The sequence below is a fragment of the Acomys minous genome (assembly GCF_964271855.1).
Source record: "Acomys minous genome assembly, chromosome: 13".
In the NCBI taxonomy this organism is placed as follows: Eukaryota; Metazoa; Chordata; class Mammalia; order Rodentia; family Muridae; genus Acomys; species Acomys minous.
This window is the reverse complement of record NC_140495.1, coordinates 2609711-2636803: the sequence shown is the minus strand read 5'-3', so window position 1 is coordinate 2636803 and position 27093 is coordinate 2609711. Positions and strand designations below refer to the sequence as shown.

The window sequence follows — 27093 nt, the reverse complement described above, 5'->3', positions numbered from 1 at the left end:
TGCTGTGCATCACCTGTGTCTGTGGCACTGGAGATCACCTGCTGTGTGTCACCTGTGTCTGTGGCACTGGGGATCACCTGCTGTGTATCACCTGTGTGTGTAGCACTGGAGATCACCTGCTGTGTGTCACCTGTGTCTGTGGCACTGGGGATCACCTGCTGTGCATCACCTGTGTCTGTAGCACTGGAGATCACCTGCTGTGTGTCACCTGTGTGTGTAGCACTGGAGATCACCTGCTGTGCGTCACCTGTGTCTGTGGCACTGGAGATTGCCTGCTGTACATCACCTGTGTCTGTAGCACTGGAGATCACCTGCTGTGTGTCACCTGTGTGTGTAGCACTGGAGATCACCTGCTGTGCATCACCTGTGTGTGTAGCACTGACGATCACCTGCTGTACCACAGAAGTACTTTTCTGTGCTGTCCTTCCATGATGACCACTCCAACAGAACTAAGCTCCACAAGGGCAGTAATAGTGGCTGACTCAACCATTGCTAAACTCTGTTAGCTACAGGCTCAGCAGGCTCTGGATGGATGATGGAGCCATATTCAAACATTCTTCTGGGAAGCCTGGTAGTGAGCTCCTTAGAATCCGTGTCATACACCCAAAATATGGCTTTAGGTCATCTGCTGGTTATAGACTAGTTTTAGTCAGTGTCTTCTATTCAGATCCTTGCAAAGTGATGCTGTGATCAAAAACATTTTTGTTTGCTTGGGGAAGGGTCCCCAAGTACTCAGAGGACGTCACGTCTGCTCTCGGCTCACGCATGTAGCAGTTGTGAGACCCAGCACATCACTGGTAATGTTTTCTAGAAATGCTCCAGTGTCCAGATCTGGGATGGGAACTCCCCGTCCCCAATCTGCCCCATGCTAGCCCTTGAGGTTGCAGAAAGGTGGGCGCCCACCTCTGGAGCCTAGAGGACTTAGTGATGGCCACTACTCATGAGGAATACACAGTGACGTTTCTGGAATCACAAAAGGGGACGTGACTCAGTCCTCCCCCGCCCTCCCCCAGGTCTTTTCTCCTATCCCCCACAAGCCCAAGGTTATAAACAAGTGACTCAGGCACTGTTGGGGGGGAGCTCCTGCCAGTGTCCCAGGGCTAAATTTAACCCACAGCGGCAGCCATTGGCACTTGGAGAATGCATTAATCTTGGAGGCTGAAACTGATGTGTGGGGTGGGGGTGGGGGTAGGAGCGGACAGGAGTCCAGAGCAAGGTGGGCACTGAGGCTGGTTATCCTCAGTGTCCACCCCTCAAACCACGACAGCTGAAGGCCCCACCCCCACCCCCAAGGCCGGGCAGGAACATGATAAGCTGAAGGACCAAGGACAATGGGACAGACAGATGTACTAAGTCCCCAAGAACCTACCAGACTCTGGGAAGTGCCACTGTGTGAACACTACAGTTCAGAATGTCACCAGAATATTAAAAATTTGAAGGTCTAAACACCCCCAAAATCCTGGAATCCTAGGGAATTAATTTTCTAGCAGGCTTGATGCCCCCTGAGTGGCCCCTGGGACATGTTACTCCAGGGTCTCTTTCCCTAAGCAGGGCTTAGATTCTCCCTCATTGAATGGAAGGGGAAACTGAGGTTTGTTTATGGAAAGGGAAGGAAACCCAAACATACTGTAACCAGGAGTGATCACATGATATACGAACCCTGAGGAAAGCTGTGGGCACTCAAGCCTGGAAGGGGGAAGAAAGGGGAGTCCCGGAAGAGGGGCTTCTCACTCTGTGAACTTCCGCCTGGGGCCAGAGTCCCGAGTTCCCTTCACAGGGCAGCAGAAACCCAGAAGCAAGGCTCCCCTGGGTTCCCGTGGCAAGTAGGGCCAAAAGACCTTAACATTCTCGAAAGGCCCTTGCCCCCCCCCCCAGGAGCCCCCAGCGCTGAGTCAAGGCTGCTCAGAGAGAGGGCCTCTGCCCAGCTGTCCCCTGTGCGTCATGTGCAGGAGGCCAGGCGGCTCCTCTTACAGGGTCTGGGCATCCCCTATATATAGCCCAGCGCAGACAGCTGCACAGTCAGTGCGCAGCCCCACAGGACAGCAGAAGTGTGCAGACACCTTGACACACAGGCTTGCTGAGTTCTAAGGGAGCCTCACCATGACGCTGGGCTTGGAGCAGGCGGAGGAGCAGCGTTTGTACCAGCAGACGCTCCTGCAGGACGGCCTCAAGGACATGCTGGACCACGGCAAGTTCCTGGACTGCGTGGTGCGTGTGGGCGAGCGCGAGTTCCCTTGCCACCGCCTAGTGCTGGCGGCCTGCAGCCCCTACTTCCGCGCGCGCTTCCTAGCCGAGCCAGATGGCGCGGGAGAGCTGTGTCTGGAGGAGGTGTCACCCGATGTAGTGTCTCAGGTGCTGCACTACCTGTACACATCGGAGATCGCGCTGGACGAGGCAAGCGTGCAGGACCTGTTCGCCGCAGCACACCGATTCCAGATCCCGTCCATCTTCACCATCTGCGTGTCGTTCCTGCAGAAGCGCCTGTGCTTGGCCAATTGCCTGGCTGTCTTCCGCCTGGGCCTTCTGCTGGACTGCGCGCGTCTGGCAGTGGCTGCGCGCGACTTCATCTGCGCGCGCTTCCCGCTGGTGGCGCGCGACAGCGACTTCTTAGGACTTTCGGCCGATGAGCTGATCGCCATCATCTCCAGCGACGGCCTCAACGTGGAGAAAGAGGAGGCGGTGTTCGAGGCGGTGATGCGCTGGGCCGGCAGCGGCGATGCCGAGGCAAAGGCCGAGCGCCAGCGCGTTCTGCCCACGGTCTTCGAGAGCATTCGCTGCCGCCTGCTGCCTCGCGCCTTCCTGGAGAGCCGCGTAGAGCGTCACCCACTCGTGCGCTCCCAGCCCGAGCTCTTGCGCAAGGTGCAGATGGTGAAGGACGCACACGAGGGCCGCCTCACTACGCTGCGCAAGAAGAAGAAGGAGAAAGGCGAGGAGACGGGTAGGGCCAAGGAGGCCAACCAAGGCACAGCAGACGCAAAGGCTGAGGACGACGAGGAACGAGTGCTGCCGGGGATCCTTAACGACACCCTGCGCTTCGGCATGTTCCTGCAGGACCTTATCTTCATGATCAGTGAGGAGGGGGCGGTGGCCTACGACCCAGCCACCAACGAGTGCTATTGCGCATCCCTGTCCACCCAGATCCCCAAGAACCACGTCAGCCTGGTGACCAAGGAGAACCAGGTCTTCGTGGCTGGTGGCCTCTTCTACAATGAGGACAACAAGGAGGAGCCAATGAGTTCTTACTTCCTGCAGGTGCCGGACCAGCCGCGGGAGGGAGGGACTAGTGCTGGGTTCTGGGTACTAGGAGGCAACCTGGGGACCTGGGAGGGGCCTGTGTCTACTTGGCGGCTGTCATTGGCTCGAGGACCATTGATTGACAGCCACTTGCTTGGTGAGAGATGTAAATCAGGAGTCTGTGTTTGAGGTCCTTAGGGCAGCAGCAATCTGGGGAGCTGGAGGTCCTGGCTCTGCACAGGAGCGGCAGGGGTGGGAACACACACTATCACACAGAGAGCACCTTGCCTTCTCCTTTCACTGTCAGGGGAGGGAGCTGGAGCTCAGGAGAGGCTGGGAGAGGGGAAGGCCGGGAAAACCTACATAGCCTGGCCCTGTGGTTTTGAGCCTTGCGAGCTGGGTGAAGTCTGGAGGTGTGAAGGGGGTGGGGTCAGCGCTCTTTTCAACTGGACTGGTGATCATGTGACAGAGCAGAGCCAGGTGAGCCAGTACAGGTACAGGCCCAGGCCGATGGGCAGCTGGGTGCCAAGGTTACGTCCACAGGACTCGAAGTAGCAGTAGGTGAGGGGCAGCTCCCCCAGGCAGGCTAAGGTAAGAAGTTTCTTCTCTCTGGGCCACTCACTCGTTGAATAATACCAGCTGTCCACCCACACAGTTCAGACCCCAGAAAACTCTCCAAGTGGGACCCTTGTGCCTGCGAGCACGGGGCTAGACAGATACTGAGGGCATGACAGAAAACTGTAGAGTCTAAGGGGTGAGAAGCCTGCAGCAGAGGGTCACCGAAGAGCCAAGGCCACAGGGGGTCCTCCCTCTCAGAGGGGGGAGCTCTCTGCAGGACTGGGCTGAGCTACAGCGGGAGGGTAAGCACAGGAGGGTGCTGATGGAGGCTTAACGGAGGACACTGCCTGCCCACAGTTTGACCACTTGGACTCTGAGTGGCTAGGGATGCCACCGCTCCCCTCACCTCGCTGCCTCTTCGGCCTGGGGGAGGCTCTCAATGCCATTTATGTGGTCGGCGGCCGTGAACTCAAGGACAGCGAGGACAGCCTGGACTCAGTCCTGTGCTACGACAGGCAGTGAGTGGGTGGGGTGGGGCCTCCTTTGGGGACAGGGTGGTCTGGGTTCAGGGCCCTGGGGTGGGGCTAGGATCACAGCAGCAGCCAGAAGGCCCGCACAGGGACACACCCATCGGGTGAAGACCTGGAAAGAAATCCTTGAGCAGAGGGAGCAGGTGCAAAGGCCCAAGAGATCCGGGGTGAGGGGGGGGATATTCCAGGAATGTACGGAATGCCATCTGGACGTGTGCTGTGGTTGCGAGTGCACAGAGCCAGACTTGACGCTTCGTCCAGCCACCCCTGTCCCTCCCCCTCCCACCCCCCAGATCATTCAAATGGGGGGAGTCAGACCCGCTGCCCTATGCAGTGTACGGCCACGCGGTGCTTTCCCACATGGACCTCGTCTACGTCATCGGTGGCAAAGGCAAGGACAGGTGAGGTTCAGGCTGGTGGAGAGGTGGGGGGGGGCTGCTGGCAGTTGTCCTCGCCTCTCTCTCTCCACTCACCCTGCCCACCCCACAGGAAATGTCTGAGCAAGATGAGCGTCTACGACCCTAAGAAGTTTGAGTGGAAGGAGCTGGCACCCATGCAGACCGCCCGCTCTCTCTTTGGGGCCACCGTCCACGACGGCCGTATCTTCGTGGCCGCAGGGGTGACAGACACAGGGCTGACCAGCTCCGCAGAGGTGTACAGCATCGCAGACAACAAGTAGGCCCCTTCGCCCCGCCCCTCCCTCCTCTGCGGCTGCGCACCTGTGTCAGCCCTGTTTACCCCCGCGGAGGGTCCTAGGCTCAGGTCGCCATGTTGGTTTGGGACCTCGGCATGGAAGTAGTGTTCCCTCTCCTCTGAGGAAGAGCTCCCACGGTGGGGTCTGGGGGTGACAGGTTCCTCCTCCGGAGACCACTGCCAGGCAGAGGACTGGCTCGCATGTTGGCAGTGAATTAGGAGTTCAGGAAAGAGAAGCCAGCTGGACCCATCCAGGAAACATGGAGGTTAGCGGTGCCCAACAGCAAAAGGTGGGGCTCCCCAGAGGAAAAGCCATGCTCAGGATGGAGGTCAGCGGGGGAGGGGTGTGGGGAGGCACTGGGACGGGAGAGGTGACGGGTTAAGGCCAGCGACATGTCCCTTCGGGGTTTAAACGCCACACCTTACTCACTGGCTGTCACAGGACAGAAGATTCAAGAATTTCTCAGAGACAGAGGGGTCTGGCTGCAGCTGTGACAAGAGGCTACAGAGTTCTGAAGGTGGAGATGTATTAGGAAGGGCCGAGGAGACCCGCTGGGGTGGCTTCCTAGGAACGGGGAGGGACAGAGGACCTGCATTTCCAACTGACATTCTTTGGGACTAATGTTGGGCAGGGGCTGGGATTAGTGGTGGGTGGGGCTAGGATTATCAGTGGGTGGGGCTGGGATTAGCGGTGGGTGGGGCTGGGATTATCAGTGGGCGGGGCTGGATTTAGCGGTGGGTGGGGCTGGGATTATCAGTGGGTGGGGCTGGGATTAGCGGTGGGTGGGGCTGGGATTATCAGTGGGTGGGGCTGGGATTATCAGTGGGTGGGGCTGGGATTAGCGGTGGGTGGGGCTAAAGATGAAATGGATGCTTTTGAGCAAGTCTGAGGGAGCTTTGGAGTTAGGCTCCATTCAGGAAATGAGGTATGGAGGAGTAGCTCCCCACAGCAGACAGCCAGGGAGTAAGACACCAGGAGAGCCATCAGGACGTCCAGGAGGAGAGGGAAGGGGTACGGTAAGGACAGGGCCACCAGTGGTCACCGCAGCCTGAGTCCAGCAGCACTGGGGACTCGGTTCATTTCCCAGGTGCTTCACTGTGCAGCAGGTCGGATGGAATGGCGAGGTGATGGCGAAGGGGAGGTGGAGGGGCAGGAAGATGGGGAGGGAACCAGAAGTTAACGGGAAAGGGGGAGCAGAGCTGTGTAGATGGGTGAAAGCGAGTAAACAGGAAGTGTGGATGGGTGAAAGTGAGTAAACAGGAAGTGTGGCTGGGGAAGGTGAGTAAACAGGAAGTGTGGCTGGGGAAGGTGAGTAAACAGGAAGTGTGGATGGGGAAGGTGAGGTAAACAGGAAGTGTGGATGGGTGAAAGTGAGTAAACAGGAAGTGTGGATGGGTGAAAGTGAGTAAACAGGAAGTGTGGATGGGTGAAAGTGAGTAAACAGGAAGTTTGGCTGGGTGAAAGTGAGTAAACAGGAAGTGTGGAAGGAAAAGGTGAGTAAACAGGAAGTTTGGCTGGGTGAAAGTGAGTAAACAGGAAGTGTGGATGGGGAAGATGAATAAACAGGAAGTGTGGATGGGGAAGGTGAGTAAACAGGAAGTGTGGATGGGGAAGGTGAGTAAGCCAGAGATTGCCCAGGTAAGGGTGCAACCTAGTATTAGGACTCGCAAGGGTGATGGACACTGGGCAGTGGGAACAGTGGCCCGGCTTGCTGCGTCACTCCCCTTTCCCCTATTCCCAGGTGGTCTTCCTTCGAGGCCTTCCCGCAGGAGCGTAGCTCCCTCAGCCTGGTCAGCCTGGCTGGCACTCTCTACGCCCTGGGTGGGTTTGCCACTCTGGAGACGGAGTCTGGGGAGCTGGTCCCCACGGAGCTCAACGACATATGGAGGTGAGGACCTGAGGGGTGAACCTGAGTAGTCCCAAGGCAAGGTCACCAAGCATACCTCCCTCACCCCTGCTTCTCACCAGCCCATGAGACAGTGACATGGTGGCCTGCCACTGCAGAGCACCAGCAGGTCACAGGCAGGAGACAATCCTCAGACCAGAGTCTGTTCTACCCACTTCCTGGGGTGCTTTGTCTAGAATAGTGAGGGTAGGAGTGGGAGGTGGCTGGCTCCAGGCTCTGAGAGTTATTTTTTCCACACACTCCTTCCTGGGGTGGGGACTAAGGGGTTCGTGTCAGGGGACTTCTTGCAGATCTGAGTTGCAGGAAGAGAGATCTCAGCTGGGGGCTGGAAGTCCTCCCAGAAGACAGTGGCCTTGAATATGGGGACCGTGGAGGTGGCCTTTCCTGGGAGGGGTTTCAGGTCTTTTCCTAGGGTGTGTGTCATGGCGGTGGCCTAGGACACCAGCCCCCTCACTTTGCAGGTCCCTGGCTGGTCTCAGCTGATGAAGCTCCCATCCTTGTGTCCCCCCCACCCCCCCCCACTTTCCCTTCCCCTCAGATTCAACGAGGATGAGAGGAAGTGGGAGGGCGTCCTGCGGGAGATTGCCTATGCAGCTGGTGCCACCTTCCTTCCTGTTCGCCTCAACGTCCTTCGCCTGACCAAGATGTGACTGGCACAGGACCCTGAGCCTGCTTCCTGTCCTGTGGCCTCACAGAGAGGAGCTGGGAGAGGCCAGAACCCTTCTGGCTCCTAGTATGAGCCAGGGACACGGCTACCTGGTTCTCCATGTCCCCCTGGGGTCGCCATGTCTCCTCAAGGACTGCCAGCATCCCAGGTTGTGTCCTGGCCCTGCCTAGGCTGGCTGCGTGTGCCGTAAAGTCTCCCAAGGGACTCAGTGTCCATGCCGGCCAGGTGGGAGTGTCTCTGTAGATGGCATCGTCTAGTGCTAGCCCAGGCTTCCCTTAGGGAGCTCTGGTACAATAAACTGCCCCGTGGGCATCAAGCCCAGGGTCTAGAGTCAGCCACCACAAAGAGCCAGTGTCCAGAGGGCTAAAGATGAAGGCTTTGATTACACCAGTGTTGGGCTGGTATAATCAGGTGCTCACAGGACACCCTTCCCCCAAAGCCTGGAACTGCCATCCCCCCTGCCCCCAGAGTGGACAGGAAGCCAGGAAATGGACAGCGATGGTAGAAAAGTCTTTTATTCTATTGGTCCTGCTCCGTGGCCTGGGCTGGGGCCCAGAAGCAGCTGAGCAGAAACCCTTACTGCAGCTTCTCCTTGTCCTCTCTCTGCTCTTCCTCCAGTGCCAGCGTTCGCTCACGCTCCTTTACCAGCTGGACGCCACAGTAGGTGACAAACAAGATGGCCAGTGTGGTCTGGGGGAACCCTGTTGGAGGAGGAGCTGTGACACCTGAGGCGCCCCACCCTAGAGACTCCTCACCCTGCCCCAGCTGAGTCCCTTGGGTGCTCTCTCTCTGTGTGTGTGTGTGTGTGTGTGTGTGTGTGTATTGCGGGGAGGGGGTAGGTCAGAGGCTCCCGTCCTTTGTGTGAGGTAGGGCACATGCTGCATTCTCTCACCCCGCCCCTTACCTGTAAGTATCAGGCGTCGGGCCACCAGCTCCGTGAACTCAAGGCTGTTCAGGCTCACAAGGTTGTACATAATAATAGCCCAGAAGTTTACAGCCCCGCAGAGGGCCCGGACCCTCCGAGACATCCCCTCCGACAGCCGGGCCTGACATCCAAGAATATGTTGACAAGAGAGCCAGGAAAGAGGGATGTGGTCAGTTATTGTCACTCAGGCCCCGAGGGATGATAAGAGCTGAGCAATGGAGTCAGGCCCTGCCACTCGGAGGTCAGGCAAACCCAGCTTCCCACTGTGTGAAACTGCCCTGGCAAACACAAGTGGCTCAGGGAGAAAATTCTGGACCAGGGACCCTACAGAAAGCACAGTGCCACCATCTCCTGTTACCCTACCGATTCCTCCTGCCCACCTCAATCTGTGCCAGTGGCCCGCGCTCAGCCAGCTTCTGCACCCAGAGCTCAAAGTTGAGGCCAAAGCAGTTAAGGACAGACCATAGGTAGACGATGTCACAAGGCCCAAGCCACAGAGTGGTGATGACAAACGTGGCCACGGAGGCAGCCAGCTCTGGGATCACAGCTGAATGGTCCCCGCCGATGTGGTCATAGACATATCTGCAGGAAAGATGAGAGAAGAGGCCGGAGCAGTGTGGCCCGTGGCCCGTCCTCCGCCGGATCTCGGTATGCCTACACCTCTGCCCAGCTCCAAGCTGTTGAGGGATCTCGGTATGCCTACACCTCTGCCCAGCTCCAAGCTGTTGAGGGATCTCGGTATGCCTACACCTCTGCCCAGCTCCAAGCTGTTGAGGGATCTCGGTATGCCTACACCTCTGCCCAGCTCCAAGCTGTTGAGGGATCTCGGTATGCCTACACCTCTGCCCAGCTCCAAACTTTGCAGGGGTGTGCTTGGACTTTGGCATCTGGATTTTTCTAGTTCCTAGTTCTGTCTCACCCAGACCCGAGATTTTCAGAAGAATCTGTGGATGACCCAAGTGTGTGTCTTTGGCTACTAGAGGCCTCGCACAAGTCTCACTCCACCCACCACTCAAGCCAGCTCCCAGCCCCATCTCAGCGGGCTGAGATGCCTTTGGCCCCCACCCACTCCGTTCTCCACAAATGCTTTAAGAGGGCAGCTCGTGGCGCTGGACCTGGGCTTATTTCTGAGCACCCACAACCGCCTGTAACTGTAGTTTCGGGATATCTGGCGCTCTCTTCTGGCCTCTGTAGGTGCCTGCTAACATGTGGTGCATATACACATGTGTACACATAAAGTAAACCTATTTTAAAGTGTGGCTCAGATCACATCAGTGCGTCATTCACCCGACCATGATAAATTAAGCTCTTTAAGGCGTGAAGACTCTATGCAGCCGTGTGTCTGTCTCCTGCCCTGACCTCATACCCTACACTCACATGCTGTGCCTGCCACACGGGCCCTTTGGGTCTTCAGAGACAATTGGTTCACACTTCAAAGTCTATGCTTTCCTCTTCCTCTGACCTCACACAAGCCTGAGTCAAAGCCTCTTAGAGGCCTGCTCAGACTCTGAGCTAAAGAAGCTTCTAGCCAGGACCATCTGCCTGACTCGGTTACACCATCTTCTTTCCCACACTTTCCACTCTATATGTGTAAGTGTGTGTGTGTGTGTGTGTGTGTGTGTGTGTGTGTGTGTGTGTTTCTTCACCTGCTTTCCTCACTGGACTGTAAGCTCCAGGGTCCTTGCCTTGTGCACTGCTGCATGTGGGGTGCCTGCTACACAGCACCCACCACGAGGTGTCTGACACACACACACACACACACACACACACACACACAGTGCCTGCTGCACAGAGAGAGTGCCTGCCATGCACACTGCCTGCCACACAGTAGGTGCTCGATAAACACCAACCTTTCACTCCCTGATCTCATTTTCTAGAGCTTTCTTCCCCTCCTCACTCCATGCACATACTCCCAGGATCACACCTTGACTTGAAATCTCACCCCCCCTGAGTTCCTGCTGTGTCTACTGATGTTTCATTTGTTCATGCCCACTGGGTGTACTGCCCTCGAATCTACTGTCCTCCCAATAGACTCACAGCCGCCACCGTCACTACAAACCCTTGCTTATTCCTGCTTTCCCACCAGGAGACTCAGGCCACCCCCAAACCAGGCCGTGGGAAGTCTCTCTCCTGGGCGTTCGCCACTCAGTTTCATCGTCCTGCTTGGAAATGGCTACTGCACCCCTGGCCCCCTGCAAGAGGACCCGAGAGTGATGTATGGTCTCACCCTACATTTCTCAGCTGGAACCGTTGCCTACCTCAGCATCTGTGACTAACATGGCTGTCCTCCTCTTTCCCCATTCTCACTCCCCTCCAGCCCTCCCCACCTGCTTTTCAAGGTGAGCTCTGTCCTCAGGGACTTGGCTCTATTGGCCACACCTCTGTTCTGCATCACCTCACTGCTCTATCAGTCACACCTCTGTTCTGCATCACCTCACTGCTCTATCGGTCACACCTCTGTTCTGCATCACCTCGATGCTCTATTGGTCACACCTGTTCTGCATCACCTCGATGTTCTGTTGGTCACACCTCTGTTCTACTTGTCACACCTCTGTTCTGCATCACCTCACTGCTCTACTGGTCACACCTCTGTTCTGCATCACCTCACTGCTCTATTGGTCACACCTCTGTTCTGCATCATCTCACTGCTCTATTGGTCACACCTCTGTTCTGCATCATCTCACTGCTCTATTGGTCACACCTCTGTTCTATTGGTCACACCTCTGTTCTGCATCACCTCGCTGCTCTACTGGTCACACCTCTGTTCTGCATCATCTCACTGCTCTATTGGTCACACCTCTGTTCTGCATCATCTCACTGCTCTATTGGTCACACCTCTGTTCTATTGGTCACACCTCTGTTCTGCATCACCTCGCTGCTCTACTGGTCACACCTCTGTTCTGCATCACCTCACTGCTCTATTGGTCACACCTCTGTTCTGCATCACCTCACTGCTCTATTGGTCACACCTCTGTTCTGCATCACCTCACTGCTCTATTGGTCACACCTCTGTTCTGCATCACCTCGCTGCTCTATTGGTCACACCTCTGTTCTGCATCACGACACTGCTCTATCGGCCACACCTCTGTTCTGCATTACGTCACTGCCCCGTTGCATCCCTCCTCCCTGAAACTGTTTTTCTGGCTTCCCATGCACACCCCCAGTGCTCCCAGAATGCCAGGATGCAGACCCAGGGTGCCCCAGGGTGCTAGGATGCAGGCCCAGGGTACCCCAGGATGCAGGTTCAGGACACCAGGATGCCAGGGTGTGGGGCCGGGGTGCCAGGATGCAGGCTCAGGATGCCAGCATGGGGGCCCAGGGTGCCAGGACACAGGCCTAGGATGTCAAGATGCTGGCCCTGGGTGCCCCAGGATGCAGGCTCAGGGTGCCCCAGGATGCCAGGATGCAGGCCCAGGGTGCCCCAGGATTCCAGGATGCAGGCCTAGAGTGACCCAGGATGCCAGCCCAGGGTGCCCCCAGGATTCCAGGATGCAGGCCTAGGGTGCCCGAGGAAGCTAGGATGCAGGCCCAGGGTGCCACATGCCCCAGCAAGTCCTCAGCTCCTCCCGAGACCTGTCTCTCGAGGGGACATGGAAGCCTCATGCTGCCAGCACTAGCTCTCCTTGGCTTGTGGAAGCAAGTCTCCGTGCCTGCGCACTCTTTGGTTCCTGGGCTCCATAAAGCCGTGTGTTCCTTCCTGCTGACCGCTTTTCTTCATGTCTTTCTGCTGGGTCTACTTCAGTCCCTGCAGCTCCGTCTTGCTGCCCTTTGCCCTCTCACTTCACTCTTTCTCCTTAGGATGTGGGTTTTCTGGGGCCTGATCCAGGAGTCCCTTTCACCCAACCCATACTTACTCTCTGGGTCCCCCCACTAAACATGGCCTCCTACCACACTGCTTGCTGCGTCTCTGTTCCCACCATTTCTGGTGCCCCACAAAGCCCGAAGCTCTGTGTTGGTCATCCCAGCAGCTGCTACAGCCTCCTCACAGCCACCTGCCCCAGCCCGTTTGTCCACCCAGGAGGAAGGCTGGTTTCCTTCTCCAACTCACTTGCAAAGCCAGTCATTGATGCCACGGTCAAAGTGCCTGAGGGGAGAGCACATGGGAGCGTGAATCCGCCAGGTGTGGAGGCTTTGGGCAAGGGGTGGGGGGAACGAAGCTAAGGAAGGGTGGGGGTAGCAGGCCGTCCTCCTTACTCACGTTTCCCCAAAGACGTAGAGTGCGGTGATACACTTAGGAGGCTGGGGAGGGTCCAGGTGGTCTAGGCGCGCCACAGTGTTGACGACGCCGAAGAGGACGGCTGCCTTCACCCAGTCATACACCAGGTTTGAGTAGGCCAGGCCAGCTGGGGGACAGGTGACATCACTGTCTGGGGTCAGCGCACTGACCGCTTCCCATGGGCAGAGAGTTCATCTTTCTGTCCCAACCCCACCTCCATGGAGACCCTGCAACCTGCCCCCCAGAACTGTGTGCCAGGCTGCAGTGACCCATGAGAATCAGCTGCACCCCTCAGGTGGTGCCTGTGGTTTGGGAGACTAAAGGCTTTGTGTGATGAAGCAAATGTGGTTCCCGCACATCTTGAAGAGTCAGTTCCAAGCCCTAGCGCCCTCGGGTGCTGCATCACGGCAGCATTCCTGGAGGCAGCCCTGCCTCCGTCCTGTTGCAGGGACCCACCCAGAGCACTGTCGGGGAGGCGGCTGGCAAACTTGAGATCACTGGGGATGGTGAGGATGTAGAAGAAGTGGAAAAAGACGTCCACAGCCACAATGGCGGCCGCGCTGAGTCCTGCCTGGGCCTGGATGCGCCACAGCTCACCTTCCGGCCGCACTGGCTCCTGGCTCACCTGGAGGGGCAGAGCCCTGTCTGAGAGAGGAGCCACAACTGGCCTGGGGAGAGGAGGCCCAGCTCCATGAGGGTGGGGTTCTCATGTTCGGGGAGTGAGGTCTAAGACAGGAGCTGTCTCAGGAAAAGGAGACCCAGCCGAGCCCACGGGGTTCCCCTCACCTGAGCATGGAAGCGGTCAAAGGTCATGATGGGCCCAAAGAAGAAGAACGGTAGGTAGAAATTGTACTTGAGCAGGTCAGCGAAGGAGTAGCGGCGATCAGGGTGGGCACAGCTCTCCAGCGCGAAGCTGGTGCACCGCAGTACCGTGAAGCCACAGCCCCCGTGGAACAGCACGTCTTGAAGATCAAAGGTGCCTGTTACAAACCCACTCTGGAAGGAGACAGCAAGCCCCTGGCTCACTAGCCGGCCCGTGCTCCTGGGGAGAGCTCCTTCCCAGCTTCCCGTGTTACACTGGCTGACGTCACCCCAGCAACGTGACATAGCAACAGATAAGCCGAGGTGCAAATGGTCACCTTACTCAAAGGCTTGAAGACAGGTGACAAAGCCAAAGAAACACTTGGGAACACTCAGGCCTTTGGGATCTCATCCCTACCCCCTCCACTCTTGTGTACCTGCCAAGAAATCAGGGGGTCCATCTTGAAGGACGCCAGGCTGGCCAGACCAAGGGCAAGGCACAGCCAGGGCTGGCCCAAGAGTGAGGCTACATAGAGGCCCACACAGTGGCCAAGCAGCAGCAGCAGGTACCACGGGCCCATTGTGCCCACCACAGCCAGGACTCCGTACACGGCGTACATCCAGGAGCGGAGCTGTGGGCACAAGCAGGCCTCAGTTAACCTCTCTGTGCACATGGGAGGAGATCCTGGGATGGATTTCCCACAGTATTTGGGGCTAAGAAAGGGGCAGACAGTAGGAGGCCAAGTGCGAGGCCCAGCTCACCTGGGGGGCGACCATCGTGCAGAGTTTGGCAAACAGCACGTGTCCCGAGAGGACAAAGACAATGATGTTTCGGAAGTTGGTGAACCACATCACCCACTCGAAGTCAGCCACATCCTGGACAGCCCAAGCAGGAAGTAAGAGCAGCGGAGAGGGAAGAGCCACTCAGAGCTCCTGCCCCACGTTCTGAGGACAGGGGCTCAGGCGTCTGCCATCGCTCTGAGGGAGGTGCCCAGGAAGAGGGAATGGACAGGCCTGTTCCTCAAATCTCTGCCCCGCCTGCACTCAGCTCGTTGCTGATACTCAACCCCTGTTGCCTAGTTCCAGAAGGCGGCACCAGAGGCAAGCTTGAGCACGTTTTGCCCTAGGGGACCCATTTTCTAAACTAGCCAGAAGGTCCTGGAGTTCAAGGCAGAGCCCTCCTTGCCGTAAGGCATGAAAACACGTGTAAGAGTAGAGAGTGGGGAGGGATGTGGGGTGGGATTTGTCCAGGGGTCAGGGACCCAAGAGGCGTGGGAAACCTACCATCTTCCGGCCCAGGTACTCCCAGCCAGGGCGCACAGACTCCCGGAATGCCTTCCTGTGGGCCCCATCTGAGAACAAAGTGTGGCCTTTGGGTAGGGGCCTCTTACATGCCTCCCCTGGGCCACCCTGCCCTGAGCTGCAGTGGGGGTCAGGGATATGAGGCTTTCTGGGTCCAGGACTACTGTGTGTTCTGCTGATTGGGCCCAGGTTAGGCACTCTCTCTCTTCTCTCTCTTCTTCCCTGGCCTCTGAGTGTGCATGTGCCTGTGTGTGTATATGTGTGTGTGTGTGTGTTCTGTGTGTGTGTGTTCTGTGTGTATGCCTGTGTGTGTATGTGTGTGCGTGCCTCTGTGTGTGTGTGTTTGTGTGCGTGCCTGTGTGTGTGTTCCTGTGTGCATGTGTATGCCTGTGTGTGCCTGTGTGTGTGCGCTCCTCTGTGTGTGTTTGTGTATGTGCCTTTGTGTGTGTGCACATGTGCCTGTGTGTGTATGCCTGTGTGTGTGCCTGTGTGTATGTGCACCTCTGTGTGTGTGTCTGTGTTTGTGTGTGTGCCTCTGTGTGTGTGTGTGCGTGTGCGTGTGTGGGTGTGGGTGTGTGCATGTGCATGTGTGTAATGGTGTTTGGGACTGTGTCCAGACCCAGGGCCTAGAGAATTCTCAGGGTCTACAGCCTCTGAGTTCCTGGCCCTGTTGGTTGGAACTCTGAGGCTTTCCACACCCCTGTCCCGGGCCAACCGTTACCTTGCGATGCTTCCAGGAGGCCTCGGCCGGCATAAGCCAGGGCTCCACTCAGCACCAGGGAGTAGAGGCCAAGCTCAGCTGCAGGCAGTGCTGTCTTGATGCCCATGGCCTGGACAAGGCTGTAGGAGAAGCATGGGTGAGGGCCCCACACCCGGAGCGTTGCCTCGCCTCACCTTACAGACCCTCACTAGGGTGGTGGGGCCGTCTGAGGAGACCCTGCTCTGCTCATCCCTTGGGACTCTGTGTCAGTCACTCCTCTGCCCTAAGCACCCCCTTCCTTCTTCCACAGCTGCCACTCTTGTGTCCGTTGAAGATCCTCCAAAGTCCAGGCGTCACAGCGCCCCATCATCCTCTCTGCCCCTGCAAGGCCTCCCCAAGCCTGGAGTCTTTCCCGTGGGGGTACTTGATGTCTGGCCCATCAGTCAGTCTCCCCATCTCAGTGAGCCTCCTACCCCGCTCTGGGTCCTTCTTCCCCAAGATCCTGTGGCCTCCCCTAGCACCAAACCCCGAGCCTCACTCCACTCCAGACTCTGCCTGACCCCATTCCCCCGTGAGCAGCTTATCTCAGGTCACCACTGTCCACCTTGAAGTGCCCTGGAGTCAGCCTCTTGCTGCTGGCTGGAGCCTGTGCTCCTTGGGGCCCCAGAGCTGGGCTAGGCAGGGCCAGGCAGGAACTGGGAGGGTTCTGGCTGCTGTCCAAGGTGCTGACCGGTATCAGGCCCAGGAGGAGTCTGCTCTCTCCCCCTCCTGCTCCCCTGCTGGGCCATCTCTGGGGTCTGGGCCAGTACCTAAGGCCCCTCCCACCCTCTCCAGCCAGGCCTCCAGTCTTCCCAATGGCAGAGGAGGTACAGCCCTGGGGCTGAGAGAGAGGAACTCCGTGCCCTTTTGGAGATGGGTAGGGTCACCCCATCTCCCCGACCCAAGATCTTCTCCCAAATTGCAGGTGTCTTCTCCAGCTCTGCAGCCAGGGCTCTGGGAGCCCACACCTTGTTACACAGACAGAGCAGGGCAGGCTGTCCGGAAAGGGACAGGGACCCAGTGAGGCCACTCAGTGAGCTTCTCTACAGGACAGGTGCTCTTGGTGAGCTCTGGCTCAGACCAACCACTGCTGCCCCCCTCTGCTTGCTTCAGGCCCTGGCCCCCCTGGACAGCCTCTGCACTGTGGCTTGAGGGCTGAGACACCTCCCCATCAGTAAGGTGGGGGAGGGAAGGGAAGGATCAGGTTAGTGGAGCAGGAGAGTGAAACCAGAGCGGATGGAGAGAGTACAGAATAGCTGTGTCAGCTGCCTCCCACTCGCCACTTTCCAATTTTAGCTCCCCATGGCCGGTGGGAAGTGTCCCCGGTGAGGCCTCAGCAGGGGGTTGGCCCCCAGTCTGGGGCCCCTCCTGATGGGCCCCCGGTCCTGTTTTGACTGTGGACCCAGGGTGCCCTTTGCCCAGCACCACTTGGCTCAGGTGCTTCTGGAGCGAAGCCCACCTTGGGGCTCCTGGTCTGGGATAAGGGCTCTGAGGCTGACCCACAGGCCTCAAGGGCTCCCGAAGGGCTGCACACCCAGCTTGCACTGACCTTGAAGAGGCTGTGAGGGACCCTGGCACACAGCCCACCTCAGGCTCCGGGGTCCTGCGTCCAACCGTGAGTCTGTCCGGCTGGCTGAGCTGTGGGGCTACGGTGAGGTGTGTCCAACTCTGGGGTCCCCACCCCCTGGAGGCTAGAGCGGTGAGTGGTGACAGCAGGAGGGGGAGGGGGGAGGAGGTGGCCTTCCTTGAGTGGAGCAGACCGTTTGTGGAGCAGAGCCCAGTGCTGCAGTGCTGTTGGCCACAGGGAGCTGCAGGGAGTGGCAGGGAGGAGGTGGGGGTGTGGGGAGAGGGAAAGGGCTCAGACAGGGGCACCTGGGCCTCACTTGACCTCACTCTCCTTAGCCCTGGAAAGCCTGAGCATCCCTGGCACCCTGTGCCAGGACGTCCTCTTCCAGGAAGCCCTCCAGGCAGTCTCTGAAGACAACTAGTCAGCCCTGCCCCCGCTGCCTGAGCAGGCTTGTACATCTGGGCCCTGTGATCTCCAACCACCATCTTTACCTGTGACCTCTTTGAGGCTGTGCAGGGTGAGGGCCATCTAGTCCACACCCTGTGTCTTCATCCTGACAGAGTGCCTGGACTAAACAGGTATCCGTGCTCGGGGGAGGGTTGGCTGTTCTAGTAGAATTAGAACTAGCATGGACCATGATGCTGAGGAGATGGGGGGCTCCAGCATCCCAGCCTTGTCATCACATAGAGTTGTCTAGGTGGAAAGACTCTATAGGGTCAGCTGCGTGGACGGTGTCCTCTTAACGGCAGGCAGGAAATCCCATCCCTAAGCAACTGAAGTCCCTGGAGACTCCAGTCTTGAGTCTCTCTAGGATGAGATCCTCACAGTTGGGGGAGGGGCTGGGTGTGAGCCTCCTACCTACATGGGCTGCCCTCATGCACAAGGGCTTGAGGAAAGGTCCTGGGAGCCTCGTGACTGTCGCTCTCCCATCCTAAGCTCAGCAGAGGATGGACAAGAAGGTGCGTCTCCACCCATCAGGGATCTGTTGGGGGAAGGGTTAGGCCCAGAACTTTCTCCCAGGAATGCAGGCACACCGGCCCAGAGAAGGCAGCTGGGAGGGCAGCATGCACTCTCTCCTGAGCACTGCTCAGAAGCGGCGATGCTGGCCTCTGACCCTGAACAGTGTGTTGGGCGAGGGGTTGCTGTGGAGGGGCCGTCAGGGATGTGCTTGGGTCCTGAAGCTAGAGGAGGTTAGTGCCGAAGGAAGAGGGGAGGTTAAGCCAGGTTCTGGCCTTCTGGGCAGCAATGTTGAGGCGCAGCCAGTGGTTATCAGGGACAGTGAACGACAATAGCCAGGTTGTGTGGGCATACGCTATTGTGTAATTCAAATGCTGGTTTCTGTGTCCCCCAAATCTAGCTGCAATCCCTGTTCTGAGAATCTCCCATCTCAGTGGTGTATAAACGCTGCTCCCCAATTGTCCCCTGATATTGTCAATAAAGCAGCTTACAGCCAATAGCAGAGCAGGGGAGAGAGAATAGGGCAGGACTTCCTGCCAGCCAGGGGGAGGAGTTAGAAGAGGCATTAGGGGGGTCAGCCGGAGCAGATGTCCAGGAGACATTGGGAAGGGGCTGGAACAGAGAAAGCTACAAAGTGCAAGTATCTCTGGGATGCACACTGGGAGGAAGCCTTAGCCCAGAGGGCTAAGAACAGAATTAAGGATTGGAGAGGTGGCTCAGAGGTTAAGAGCACTGCCTGCTTTTCTAGAGGTCCTGAGTTCAATTCCCAGCAACCACATGGTGGCTCACAACCATCTATAGTGAGATCTGATGCCCTCTCCTCCCATGTAGCTGTACATGCAGACAGAGCACTGTATACATAATAATAAATAAATCTTTAAAAATATAATTAAAACTGCTGGTTTTTTTTTTTTTTTTTTTTTTTTTTTTTTGGTTTTTTGAGACAGGGTCTCTCTGTGTAACCTTGACTGTACCAGACTCGCTTTGTAGACCAGGCTGGCCTCAAACTCACAGCGATCCACCTGCTTCTGCCTCCCGAGTGCTGGGATTATAGGCGTGCACCACCACACCCAGCTATTAAAACTGCTCAGTTCTTATGCTGTGAAGCTTGTTAAAGTAATAAATTTTTGTGATAGCTGGCTTGAGAAACTGAAGAACAAACACTGTTTCATAAAACCTCTAACAACGATGTGTGCTGCCAGGGACCAAAAGGCCTGAGGCCGACTCCCACCCATTCAGTATTTGCAGCCAACATCCTGCTGGGCCACTCATTAGGTATGCAAGGCATCCGGCTTAGCCCTGAGAAGACAGCGATCTGATCCTAAGATAACCACAGAGATATCCTGCTTTGTCTCACCTGAAAGACCCCTCCCCTTGCTAATGTTCCCGGGGCTCAACCCAGAAGATTTTGTACTTTTCCACTACTCTCCTTGCGTACCCCCGCCCTCACTAAAGCAGGTTTTAAAAAGCCTGCCCTTACCTTTAATAAACGAGCTCTTGACAAGCAATTGTTCGCTTGAGCTACTGTCTCTCTCCCGCCCATGTCTTTATGTACAGGTTGCGACCCCCCTCGATCCCCCAATAACTGACCAGCTGGACTGGTTGGTGGACTAATTATCGTTACATGGATTAATTTCATCTGGCGACCACGAAGGGACACGAACCCCCAATCTTCTGATTATCTGGCGCCCGACGTGGGGCTCGAGGAGCGGGTTTCTTCCCGAACGGATTAAGGGACCGGTCCACAGGAGTTTTCATGACCAGCCGAGTTCGCCCGGCCGGCTTCGTCATTAGGTGAGTCATCCGTTCGCATATCTCAAGAATGGGCCATTCGCTGTCCAAGGAAGCAAAGTTCATAAGAGGCTTAAAGGACGTACTCAGAGAGAGGGGTATTAGGGTAAAAAAGAAACATTTGATTGAGTTTTTTGTTTTTATTGACCAGACCTGTCCCTGGTTCATGATTGATGGACCTACTATTCATTCTGAAAAGTGGCAAAAGGTGGGGCGTGAGCTTAATGCACTTATTAAAAAAGATGGTAATACAGCGGTGTCGAACAGTATTTTTTCTTATTGGGGCCTTATACGGGACATAATTGAGTCCAGAGAAAACGAAAGCGGACAGAGGCAGCTCCTCTCCGTGGCTGAACTCTGCCTGCGCGAATCTCTCCCTCCTTCTCGTGTTCCTTCCTGTTCCTCTCTGCAGGGTTCCTCTCTTACGTTCATTGACATGCCCCCCGATTCTGTTCCTCCTACATCCTCGGAGCCCTTAAAAAATCTTTCCCCTGTGCCTGCGTCCAAGCCTTCCCTTTCCCCCCGCCATCTTTATCCGTCGCTTCCTCCCACCTATGAGGACCCCATTTCCACTATGGAACGCGGGTGTTCACCACTTTGTGCCCCTGTTTTTCCCCCAAAAAGGCACCCTCTGTCCGGTCCGGTCCGCCAACCTCTCCTGTTCGCCCCTTCACGCGCCTCCCGCCATTCCGCCATTTTCCTTTCTCAGGCCCCAGATGAGCCCTTGGATCCGGATGCTGCTGCCACCCTTGAGGAGGAGGCTGCTCGATATCATTCCGATGATGGCCTCCTCCGCGCGGCGCCAACCTTTCCCTCCTCTACCTTGCTCACTCTTCCCTCTCCCCTTGCTAAACCCTACCCTGCCTCCCGGCTCCCGCCACCTTGTTCCCTCCCAAACTGCTTTTGCCAGACGGAGGCCCATCTCCAACACCAGATCTCCCATGCGACGAAGATTCTTCAACTTCAACAACGGCTTTCACTTTTAACAACGCGCATTTCCTCCACAGCCCCGTTTATTTTCCCTGTCACCCGTTCCCAGAGCCAACCCGCCCTGAGCGGGGCGAAAACTGAGGCCACTGATTCAGGCGCTGCTTCGGGAGAGCCACCTGCCCCTATACCCTCCCAGTCGTCCGCGGCCCTTGTAGATTCTGATAGTGAGCATGAGTCCTCAGGTTCGGAGGGAGAACAGAAAGGTGGTGGAACGGCTCCTGACCCTACCCAGCCTTTCGCGCTCATAATTTTTCCTTCCCTCTTTGCCCCCACAGGACTGCTCTGGCAACGGCCCCTCTTTTTTGGCTTCATCTCCCCTCCTCCTCCACTAAGGTCCTTCCTACTTACCCTACTCTGGTTGCGTCTCTCATTTGGCAGGGGCAGGAAGCGGCCACCAGGCTCTTCGGAAGGGACCCTCACTCTATTATCACGCCTTACTCGGCCACACAAATAAGGTGGCTTTTTCAAAATTCAGATGATTGGGCGGTCTCCTGTATTTCTTTTTGCGGCCTATTAGATAATCATTATCCCCCAGATAAACTAATTCAATTCCTGCAGCGACAACCTGTCATCTTCCCGAGAGTCACCCGCTCCAGACCCCTCCCCCAAGCTTCCCTGGTTTTTACTGATGGTTACTCTACCGGGATTGCTGCCCTTTCTGTGGACGGAGCTATCCTGCAAAAACAAACCCCCCATACCTCTGCTCAGCTTGTTGAGCTGGAAGCTGTTGCACACGCCTTTACATTGCTTCCCCATACTCCCTTTAATCTATATACTGATAGTGCCTATGTAGCATCCTCTGTTCCACTCCTCGAGACGGTTCCTCGTATTAAGCCTGCTACTAATGCCTCTCCTCTCTTCTCCCGTATCCAACAGCTTATTCTTTTGCGCTCTCAGCCTTTTTTCGTTGGTCATATTCGCGCTCACTCTACCCTGCCAGGGCCTCTGACTACACTTAATGCCCAGGTGGACTCAGCCACGCGCCCCCTGCTTTCAGGGCTGGCCGTTCCATCCGCCAGCGACTCCGTTGCTATGGCCAGGGAGGCTCACGCCCTCCACCACCTTAATTCCCAAAGCCTCCGCCACATGTTCTCCATCACTCGGGAACAAGCCCGGGCTATTGTTAAAGAATGCCAGGCATGTGTCACCTTTCTTCCCGAGCCACATACGGGAGTCAACCCTCGTGGCCTCATGCCTGGACAGGTCTGGCAAATGGATGTTACTCATTTCTCCTCTTTTAAGAAACTTAAGTATATTCATGTGTCTATAGATACTTTTAGTGGATTTATTTGCGCCTCTCCGCACGCTGGAGAGGCTACTAGAGATGTTATTGATCATGTTTTGTATTGCCTTACTGTTGCCCCCAAACCCTATACCTTAAAGACTGATAACGGCCCTGGGTATACAAGCTCTGCCTTCAAGTCCTTCTGTGCCCAACTACAGATTAAACATGTTACGGGGATACCTTACAATCCCCAAGGACAAGGAATTGTCGAGAGGGCCCATCAGACACTTAAAACAATGCTTAATAAATTACAGTTTTCCAAAGGAATCCTATATCCCTCTACAGCAGGGCCTCGCCTGCTTCTCAATCATGCATTGTTCATCCTAAATTTTCTACAAAAGGATGATCTTGGCCATTCGGCGGCCGATCGCCTTTGGCACTCCTCCACCTCCTCCACCTATGCCAAGGCTCTGTGGAAGGATCCACTGACCCACCGATGGCATGGACCCGACCCAGTCCTTATTTGGGGCAAAGGTCATGCCTGCATTTATGATCAGAAAGAACAAAATGCGCGCTGGTTACCTGAGCGCCTAGTCAAACCTTTTAACCCCCCTCTCCCAGGGAACTCCCCTGAGGAAAAGATGTAATTGTGCTCTTTTTTAGGATAAAAAAAGATACCGCCGATGCATCACGTTGCTACTCACCACGTCGCTCCTTTGCCTCTGCCTCCCTGAAGTGATTCTCGCCGCATTTCTGCGCCAACCTCAGCCTTATACAATCTATAATTTTATCTGGGTCATTATTAACCAAGCGGGAGATATTGTTAGTTCCTCCTCCTCTCAGGGCATTAATCCCCAGTGGCTCGATTTACAGGTTGACCTCTGTGCCCTGGCCCTGGGAGGCCCCTCTTCTTGGGGCGTGGAAGACATTTTTTTTCTCTCGCTCGGTTGGTGGTCCCAGTCCCGGCTGCTGTAATGACCTGGAGCGCATCATGCTCCACAAAACCTTACACCAAGATGGGATTGCTTGGGCCGGAGGGCTCTATGTTTTCCCGGGACCCTCTCATCGCTGTGGTGGGGCCCAAGATTTTTACTGTGCCTCTTGGGGGTGTGAGACCACTGGCGACACGTACTGGAAGCCATCCTCTTCTTGGGACCCTTAAAGACCTTTGCAATGTAGCTCGTTCAGTCACCAATGGCTGGTGCAACCCCCTGACCATTCGCTTCACTGAGCCCGGTAAACGTGCCATTTGGACGGGTCGTGGATTTGAATGGGGCCTCCGTGTTTATAAATCAGAGTACGATTTTGAACTTACGTTCAGGTTACACCTCCTGAAAGAAGGTACCCAGTAAGGGCGCTGCAGTGGTTGGGCCTAATCATATTTTCCATCATCCTGTTCCCGTTCCTGCTCCTGACCCGCCCCCCCCCCCCCCCCCCGCCTAAACCCGCCACCCCCATGCCTCCCTCCCCTCCCACCCCCTCCCTTCCGACCTACCCTCCCCGTGGGCCCCCCCCCCAGTTCGGCTGATGTCATTCCCCAGTTGACAAATGCCTCCATATGGGCCTTAAAAAAAAAAAAAAAAAAAAAAAAAAAAAAAAAATGAATGACTCCTCCTTGTCATTTCCTGAATGTTGGATGTGTTTCTCCCCCTCCCCGCCCTTTTACGAGGGTATTGCTCTTCTTTCCACCTTGCTCTTTACTAATGTTACCCCACCCTCACCGGCTTAGCTCCCGACAATCGCATTACCCTCCAGCCTGTTTCCGGCATAGGTACTTGCCTCCTGGGTCCCCATATGCTCCCTCCCCCAACCTCTTCCCCTCAGCGACGTTCGCGCCCAGACTGTCATTCCCGACCTCTCCCTCCCCTACATTCTCGCGCCAAATAACACCCATTTTGCTTGTTCCTCTGGTTTAACCTCGATCGTCTATGCCCCTACCTTCCTTTCCTCCAAAGACTGGTGTGTCCTTGTTATTCTTCTTCCCCGTTTTACTATTCATGACCCCGACTCATTTTTAAATTTTCTGAAAGGGGGAATTTCCCCAACCCTAACCTTGCCTCCCCCTGGCTTACTACTCTTCTCCCCACCCTGCTCGGGCCCCTCGTTGGTGTTCTCCTTCTATTATCCTTTGGCCCATGGACTTTAAACCGTCTTACAGGGTTTGTTAAAAGTCAGGTTGAAGCTGCCACCAAGAATATCCAGGTTCACTACCGCAGCCTGGAGACTGAGGACTCAAATGAGACTTCTATTTCCATCCAGGAGATTTCACCTACGCCTCAGTCGGTTAACTACGGGCGGCCTTTGCAGTTCCTATGGGCGGCCTTTGCAGTTCCCGAGGATGCAGAATGCTGGATGGTGAGCCTGGTTGTGCCCTCGGTGCCTTTGGTAAACCTGTGCAAGCCCTCCCCTATATCTTTTGGCCTGAGCCCACCTTGACCTGACCCGCGATAGTGCCTGGTAAGTCAGAGACGGAGCGTTCGAATAAGCCTCGGTTATCAGACGTCGGTCGGTCCTTGGTGGGAGGACAGACCATAGGCGTGGTAAGATTGAGCATCGATCCTCTAGCAGGCTCAGGCCATCGCGAGGCCCCCTCTCCTTGGGAATTTGGCCGGTCCAGAATAACTGTTGTCCTGAAACATTGGACATTAGTGATTCTTAAATATACCGCCATCCTGTAACAATGACTGGTGACCTCCTAAAGGTCATTCGCTGGGCTGTAAGGTCTCCCTCAGGCCAAAGTAAACAAAAGGGATGAATATGCCAGGGACCAAAAGGCCTGAGGCCGACTCCCACCCATTCAGTATTTGCAGCCAACATCCTGCTGGGCCACTCATTAGGTATGCAAGGCATCCGGCTTAGCCCTGAGAAGACAGCGATCTGATCCTAAGATAACCACAGAGATATCCTGCTTTGTCTCACCTGAAAGACCCCTCCCCTTGCTAATGTTCCCGGGGCTCAACCCAGAAGATTTTGTACTTTTCCACTACTCTCCTTGCGTACCCCCGCCCTCACTAAAGCAGGTTTTAAAAAGCCTGCCCTTACCTTTAATAAACGAGCTCTTGACAAGCAATTGTTCGCTTGAGCTACTGTCTCTCTCCCGCCCATGTCTTTATGTACAGGTTGCGACCCCCCTCGATCCCCCAATAACTGACCAGCTGGACTGGTTGGTGGACTAATTATCGTTACATGGATTAATTTCAGTGTGCAAAATAACCCTTTTTAATGTCCCCACAATCGAAGATCATCTCCAGCTGGTAGAAAGAAAACTGAAGTGGAACAGGTCAGCTCCAGAAGCTTCTGGGAGAGTCTGCACCACAGGATGAGAACTCAGTCCATCCACAGCGGGCCATGTGGGCCACAATGAGTGGGCCAGGCACTTGGTGTGTTGTGTAGCAATCTCCTCGGGGGTGAGGCACTTCACCCTTCAGGGGAGCGCCGTATGACTAAGGAAGTAAATCACTCAGCAGCTTCAGCAAGTCCCCAAAACTGACCAGATACGCCAAGTGTAAACTGACCCTCCCTCCCCAACTTAGGTAAACAGTACGGACTTCTGAATAAGGACAGTAAGGACCCTCGGATATACTAAGCTCCCTGAAAAGGTCACTCTCCGGCCTGCTGAGCTGCCTGCAGGGTGTGCGGTGTGCTCCGGGCACCCAGCTTTTGTGAGCGGTCACCCATGCTGGGGTGGGCTTTGGTGATGCAGCTGTCTGAGTCACTTCTGCTCCTGTAAGTTGCTTCTCACACATATTCCTGTAAATGACCCCAATAAAATTCACTGAGTTGGACTTGGTGGTGTCCTTACTTCTGTCTGCTGCTGTTTTCTATTTGGGGTGAGTAGATGTGTCTCCCCAGGAAGGTGTCACACAACACGATGCCCTCAGGAGGTGCCAAGAGGGCTGAAAAGTCACAGCCACTGCTCTGGGCCTCCGATTTTCACTTGTTAAGTGGGTTTAACAAATATACTGGACTCTGTGCTCTTGGGGATCCAGTGACTCACCCCAGGGCACACCTCATTGCCCACAGAGGTGCTAGGGAGCCAGGCAGAGCCATTCGGCATTGGCACACACCATGGTGACCCTGGCACTGCAACATGCAGGGATGTGGCCTGTGGGAGAGCAGAGGGGAGAGACTAGGTGAGTCCCTACCACTATGCCAGGGGCTGCAAGGTCACGTGCTGGCCCAGCAAACAACAGGAAGCTGACTGAACTGAGACCTGCACAGGACTGTGAGCTACCTCTTGATGCCTCAAGGTTCACGGGCAAGTTATGAAGAGGAAGATCCTAGTTTTACCAAACCTCAGGGGCTCTTCAACTCAGTCTTTTGTGTGTTGTTTCTTAAAAATAAATATGTGGGCAAGTGCCCTGGATGTGCACTACTGTGCTCTGAGGTGTCTGGGTGCTCTACAGCTATGTGCGTGTGCTCTGAGGTGTCTGGGTGCTACAGCTATGTGTGCGTGTGCTCTGAGGTGTCTGGGTGCTCTACAGCTATGTGCGTGTGCTCTGAGGTGTCTGGGTGCTCTACAGCTGTATGTGCGTGTGCTCTGAGGTGTCTGGGTGCTCTACAGCTATGTGCGTGTGCTCTGAGGTGTCTGGGTGCTCTACAGCTATGTGTGCGTGTGCTCTGAGGTGTCTGGGTGCTCTACAGCTATGCGTGTGCTCTGAGGTGTCTGGGTGCTCTACAGCTATGTGTGTGTGCTCTGAGGTGTCTGGGTGCTCTACAGCTATGTGTGCGTGTGCTCTGAGGTGTCTGGGTGCTCTACAGCTATGTGTGCGTGTGCTCTGAGGTGTCTGGGTGCTCTACAGCTATGCGTGTGCTCTGAGGTGTCTGGGTGCTCTACAGCTATGTGTGCGTGTGCTCTGAGGTGTCTGGGTGCTCTACAGCTATGCGTGTGCTCTGAGGTGTCTGGGTGCTCTACAGCTATGTGTGTGTGTGCTCTGAGGTGTCTGGGTGCTATACAGCTATGTGTGTGTGCTCTGAGGTGTCTGGGTGCT

The 27093-nt window shown here is 55.9% G+C and overlaps 2 protein-coding genes and 1 long non-coding RNA gene across 4 annotated transcripts; 2 read left to right on the top strand and 1 right to left on the bottom strand.

Annotated features, from left to right (window-relative positions):
• The first annotated feature begins 1906 nt into the window (after nucleotides 1-1906).
• KLHL40 (kelch like family member 40) lies at nucleotides 1907-8173 on the top strand. Its single transcript, XM_084754474.1, has 6 exons — nucleotides 1907-3252; nucleotides 4150-4310; nucleotides 4616-4723; nucleotides 4812-4997; nucleotides 6758-6904; nucleotides 7461-8173. The coding sequence occupies exons 1-6, from the start codon at nucleotides 2101-2103 to the stop codon at nucleotides 7570-7572; spliced, it is 1866 nt and encodes a 621-aa protein (XP_084610600.1). The 5' UTR covers nucleotides 1907-2100; the 3' UTR covers nucleotides 7573-8173.
• Nucleotides 8089-17254, bottom strand: HHATL (hedgehog acyltransferase like). Of its 2 annotated transcripts, none has more exons than XM_084754475.1 (12): nucleotides 17122-17254; nucleotides 15555-15673; nucleotides 14816-14883; nucleotides 14294-14407; nucleotides 13969-14163; nucleotides 13517-13726; nucleotides 13187-13355; nucleotides 12713-12857; nucleotides 12563-12598; nucleotides 8895-9096; nucleotides 8494-8635; nucleotides 8089-8290 (listed from the first exon to the last, which is right to left on the bottom strand). In XM_084754475.1, the coding sequence occupies exons 2-12, from the start codon at nucleotides 15658-15660 to the stop codon at nucleotides 8166-8168; spliced, it is 1512 nt and encodes a 503-aa protein (XP_084610601.1). In that variant the 5' UTR covers nucleotides 15661-15673; nucleotides 17122-17254; the 3' UTR covers nucleotides 8089-8165. The 2 variants fall into 2 exon arrangements, with proteins under 2 accessions (XP_084610601.1, XP_084610602.1); XM_084754476.1 differs by lacking the exon at nucleotides 17122-17254 and adding an exon at nucleotides 16138-16158.
• Nucleotides 17136-25887, top strand: LOC311581937. The gene is made up of 3 exons (XR_014773938.1): nucleotides 17136-17271; nucleotides 17475-17717; nucleotides 25343-25887. It is a non-coding gene; the product is annotated as an uncharacterized lncRNA (long non-coding RNA).
• The last annotated feature ends 1206 nt before the right edge of the window (nucleotides 25888-27093 follow it).

Bases quoted from the DNA above. Each gene is read 5' to 3' on its own strand.
- KLHL40 (XM_084754474.1), top strand. From the start codon at position 2,101: ATGACGCTGGGCTTGGAGCAGGCGGAGGAGCAGCGTTTGTACCAGCAG. The intron at 4,311-4,615 runs GTGAGTGGGTGG...CCCACCCCCCAG, and splicing joins GTCCTGTGCTACGACAGGCA to ATCATTCAAATGGGGGGAGT. The intron at 4,998-6,757 runs GTAGGCCCCTTC...CCCTATTCCCAG, and splicing joins TACAGCATCGCAGACAACAA to GTGGTCTTCCTTCGAGGCCT.
- HHATL (XM_084754475.1), bottom strand. From the start codon at position 15,660: ATGGGCATCAAGACAGCACTGCCTGCAGCTGAGCTTGGCCTCTACTCC. The intron at 12,599-12,712 runs GTGAGTAAGGAG...CTCTCCCCTCAG, and splicing joins CTCTACGTCTTTGGGGAAAC to GCACTTTGACCGTGGCATCA. The intron at 8,291-8,493 runs GTAAGGGGCGGG...CTCCTCCAACAG, and splicing joins CCGACGCCTGATACTTACAG to GGTTCCCCCAGACCACACTG.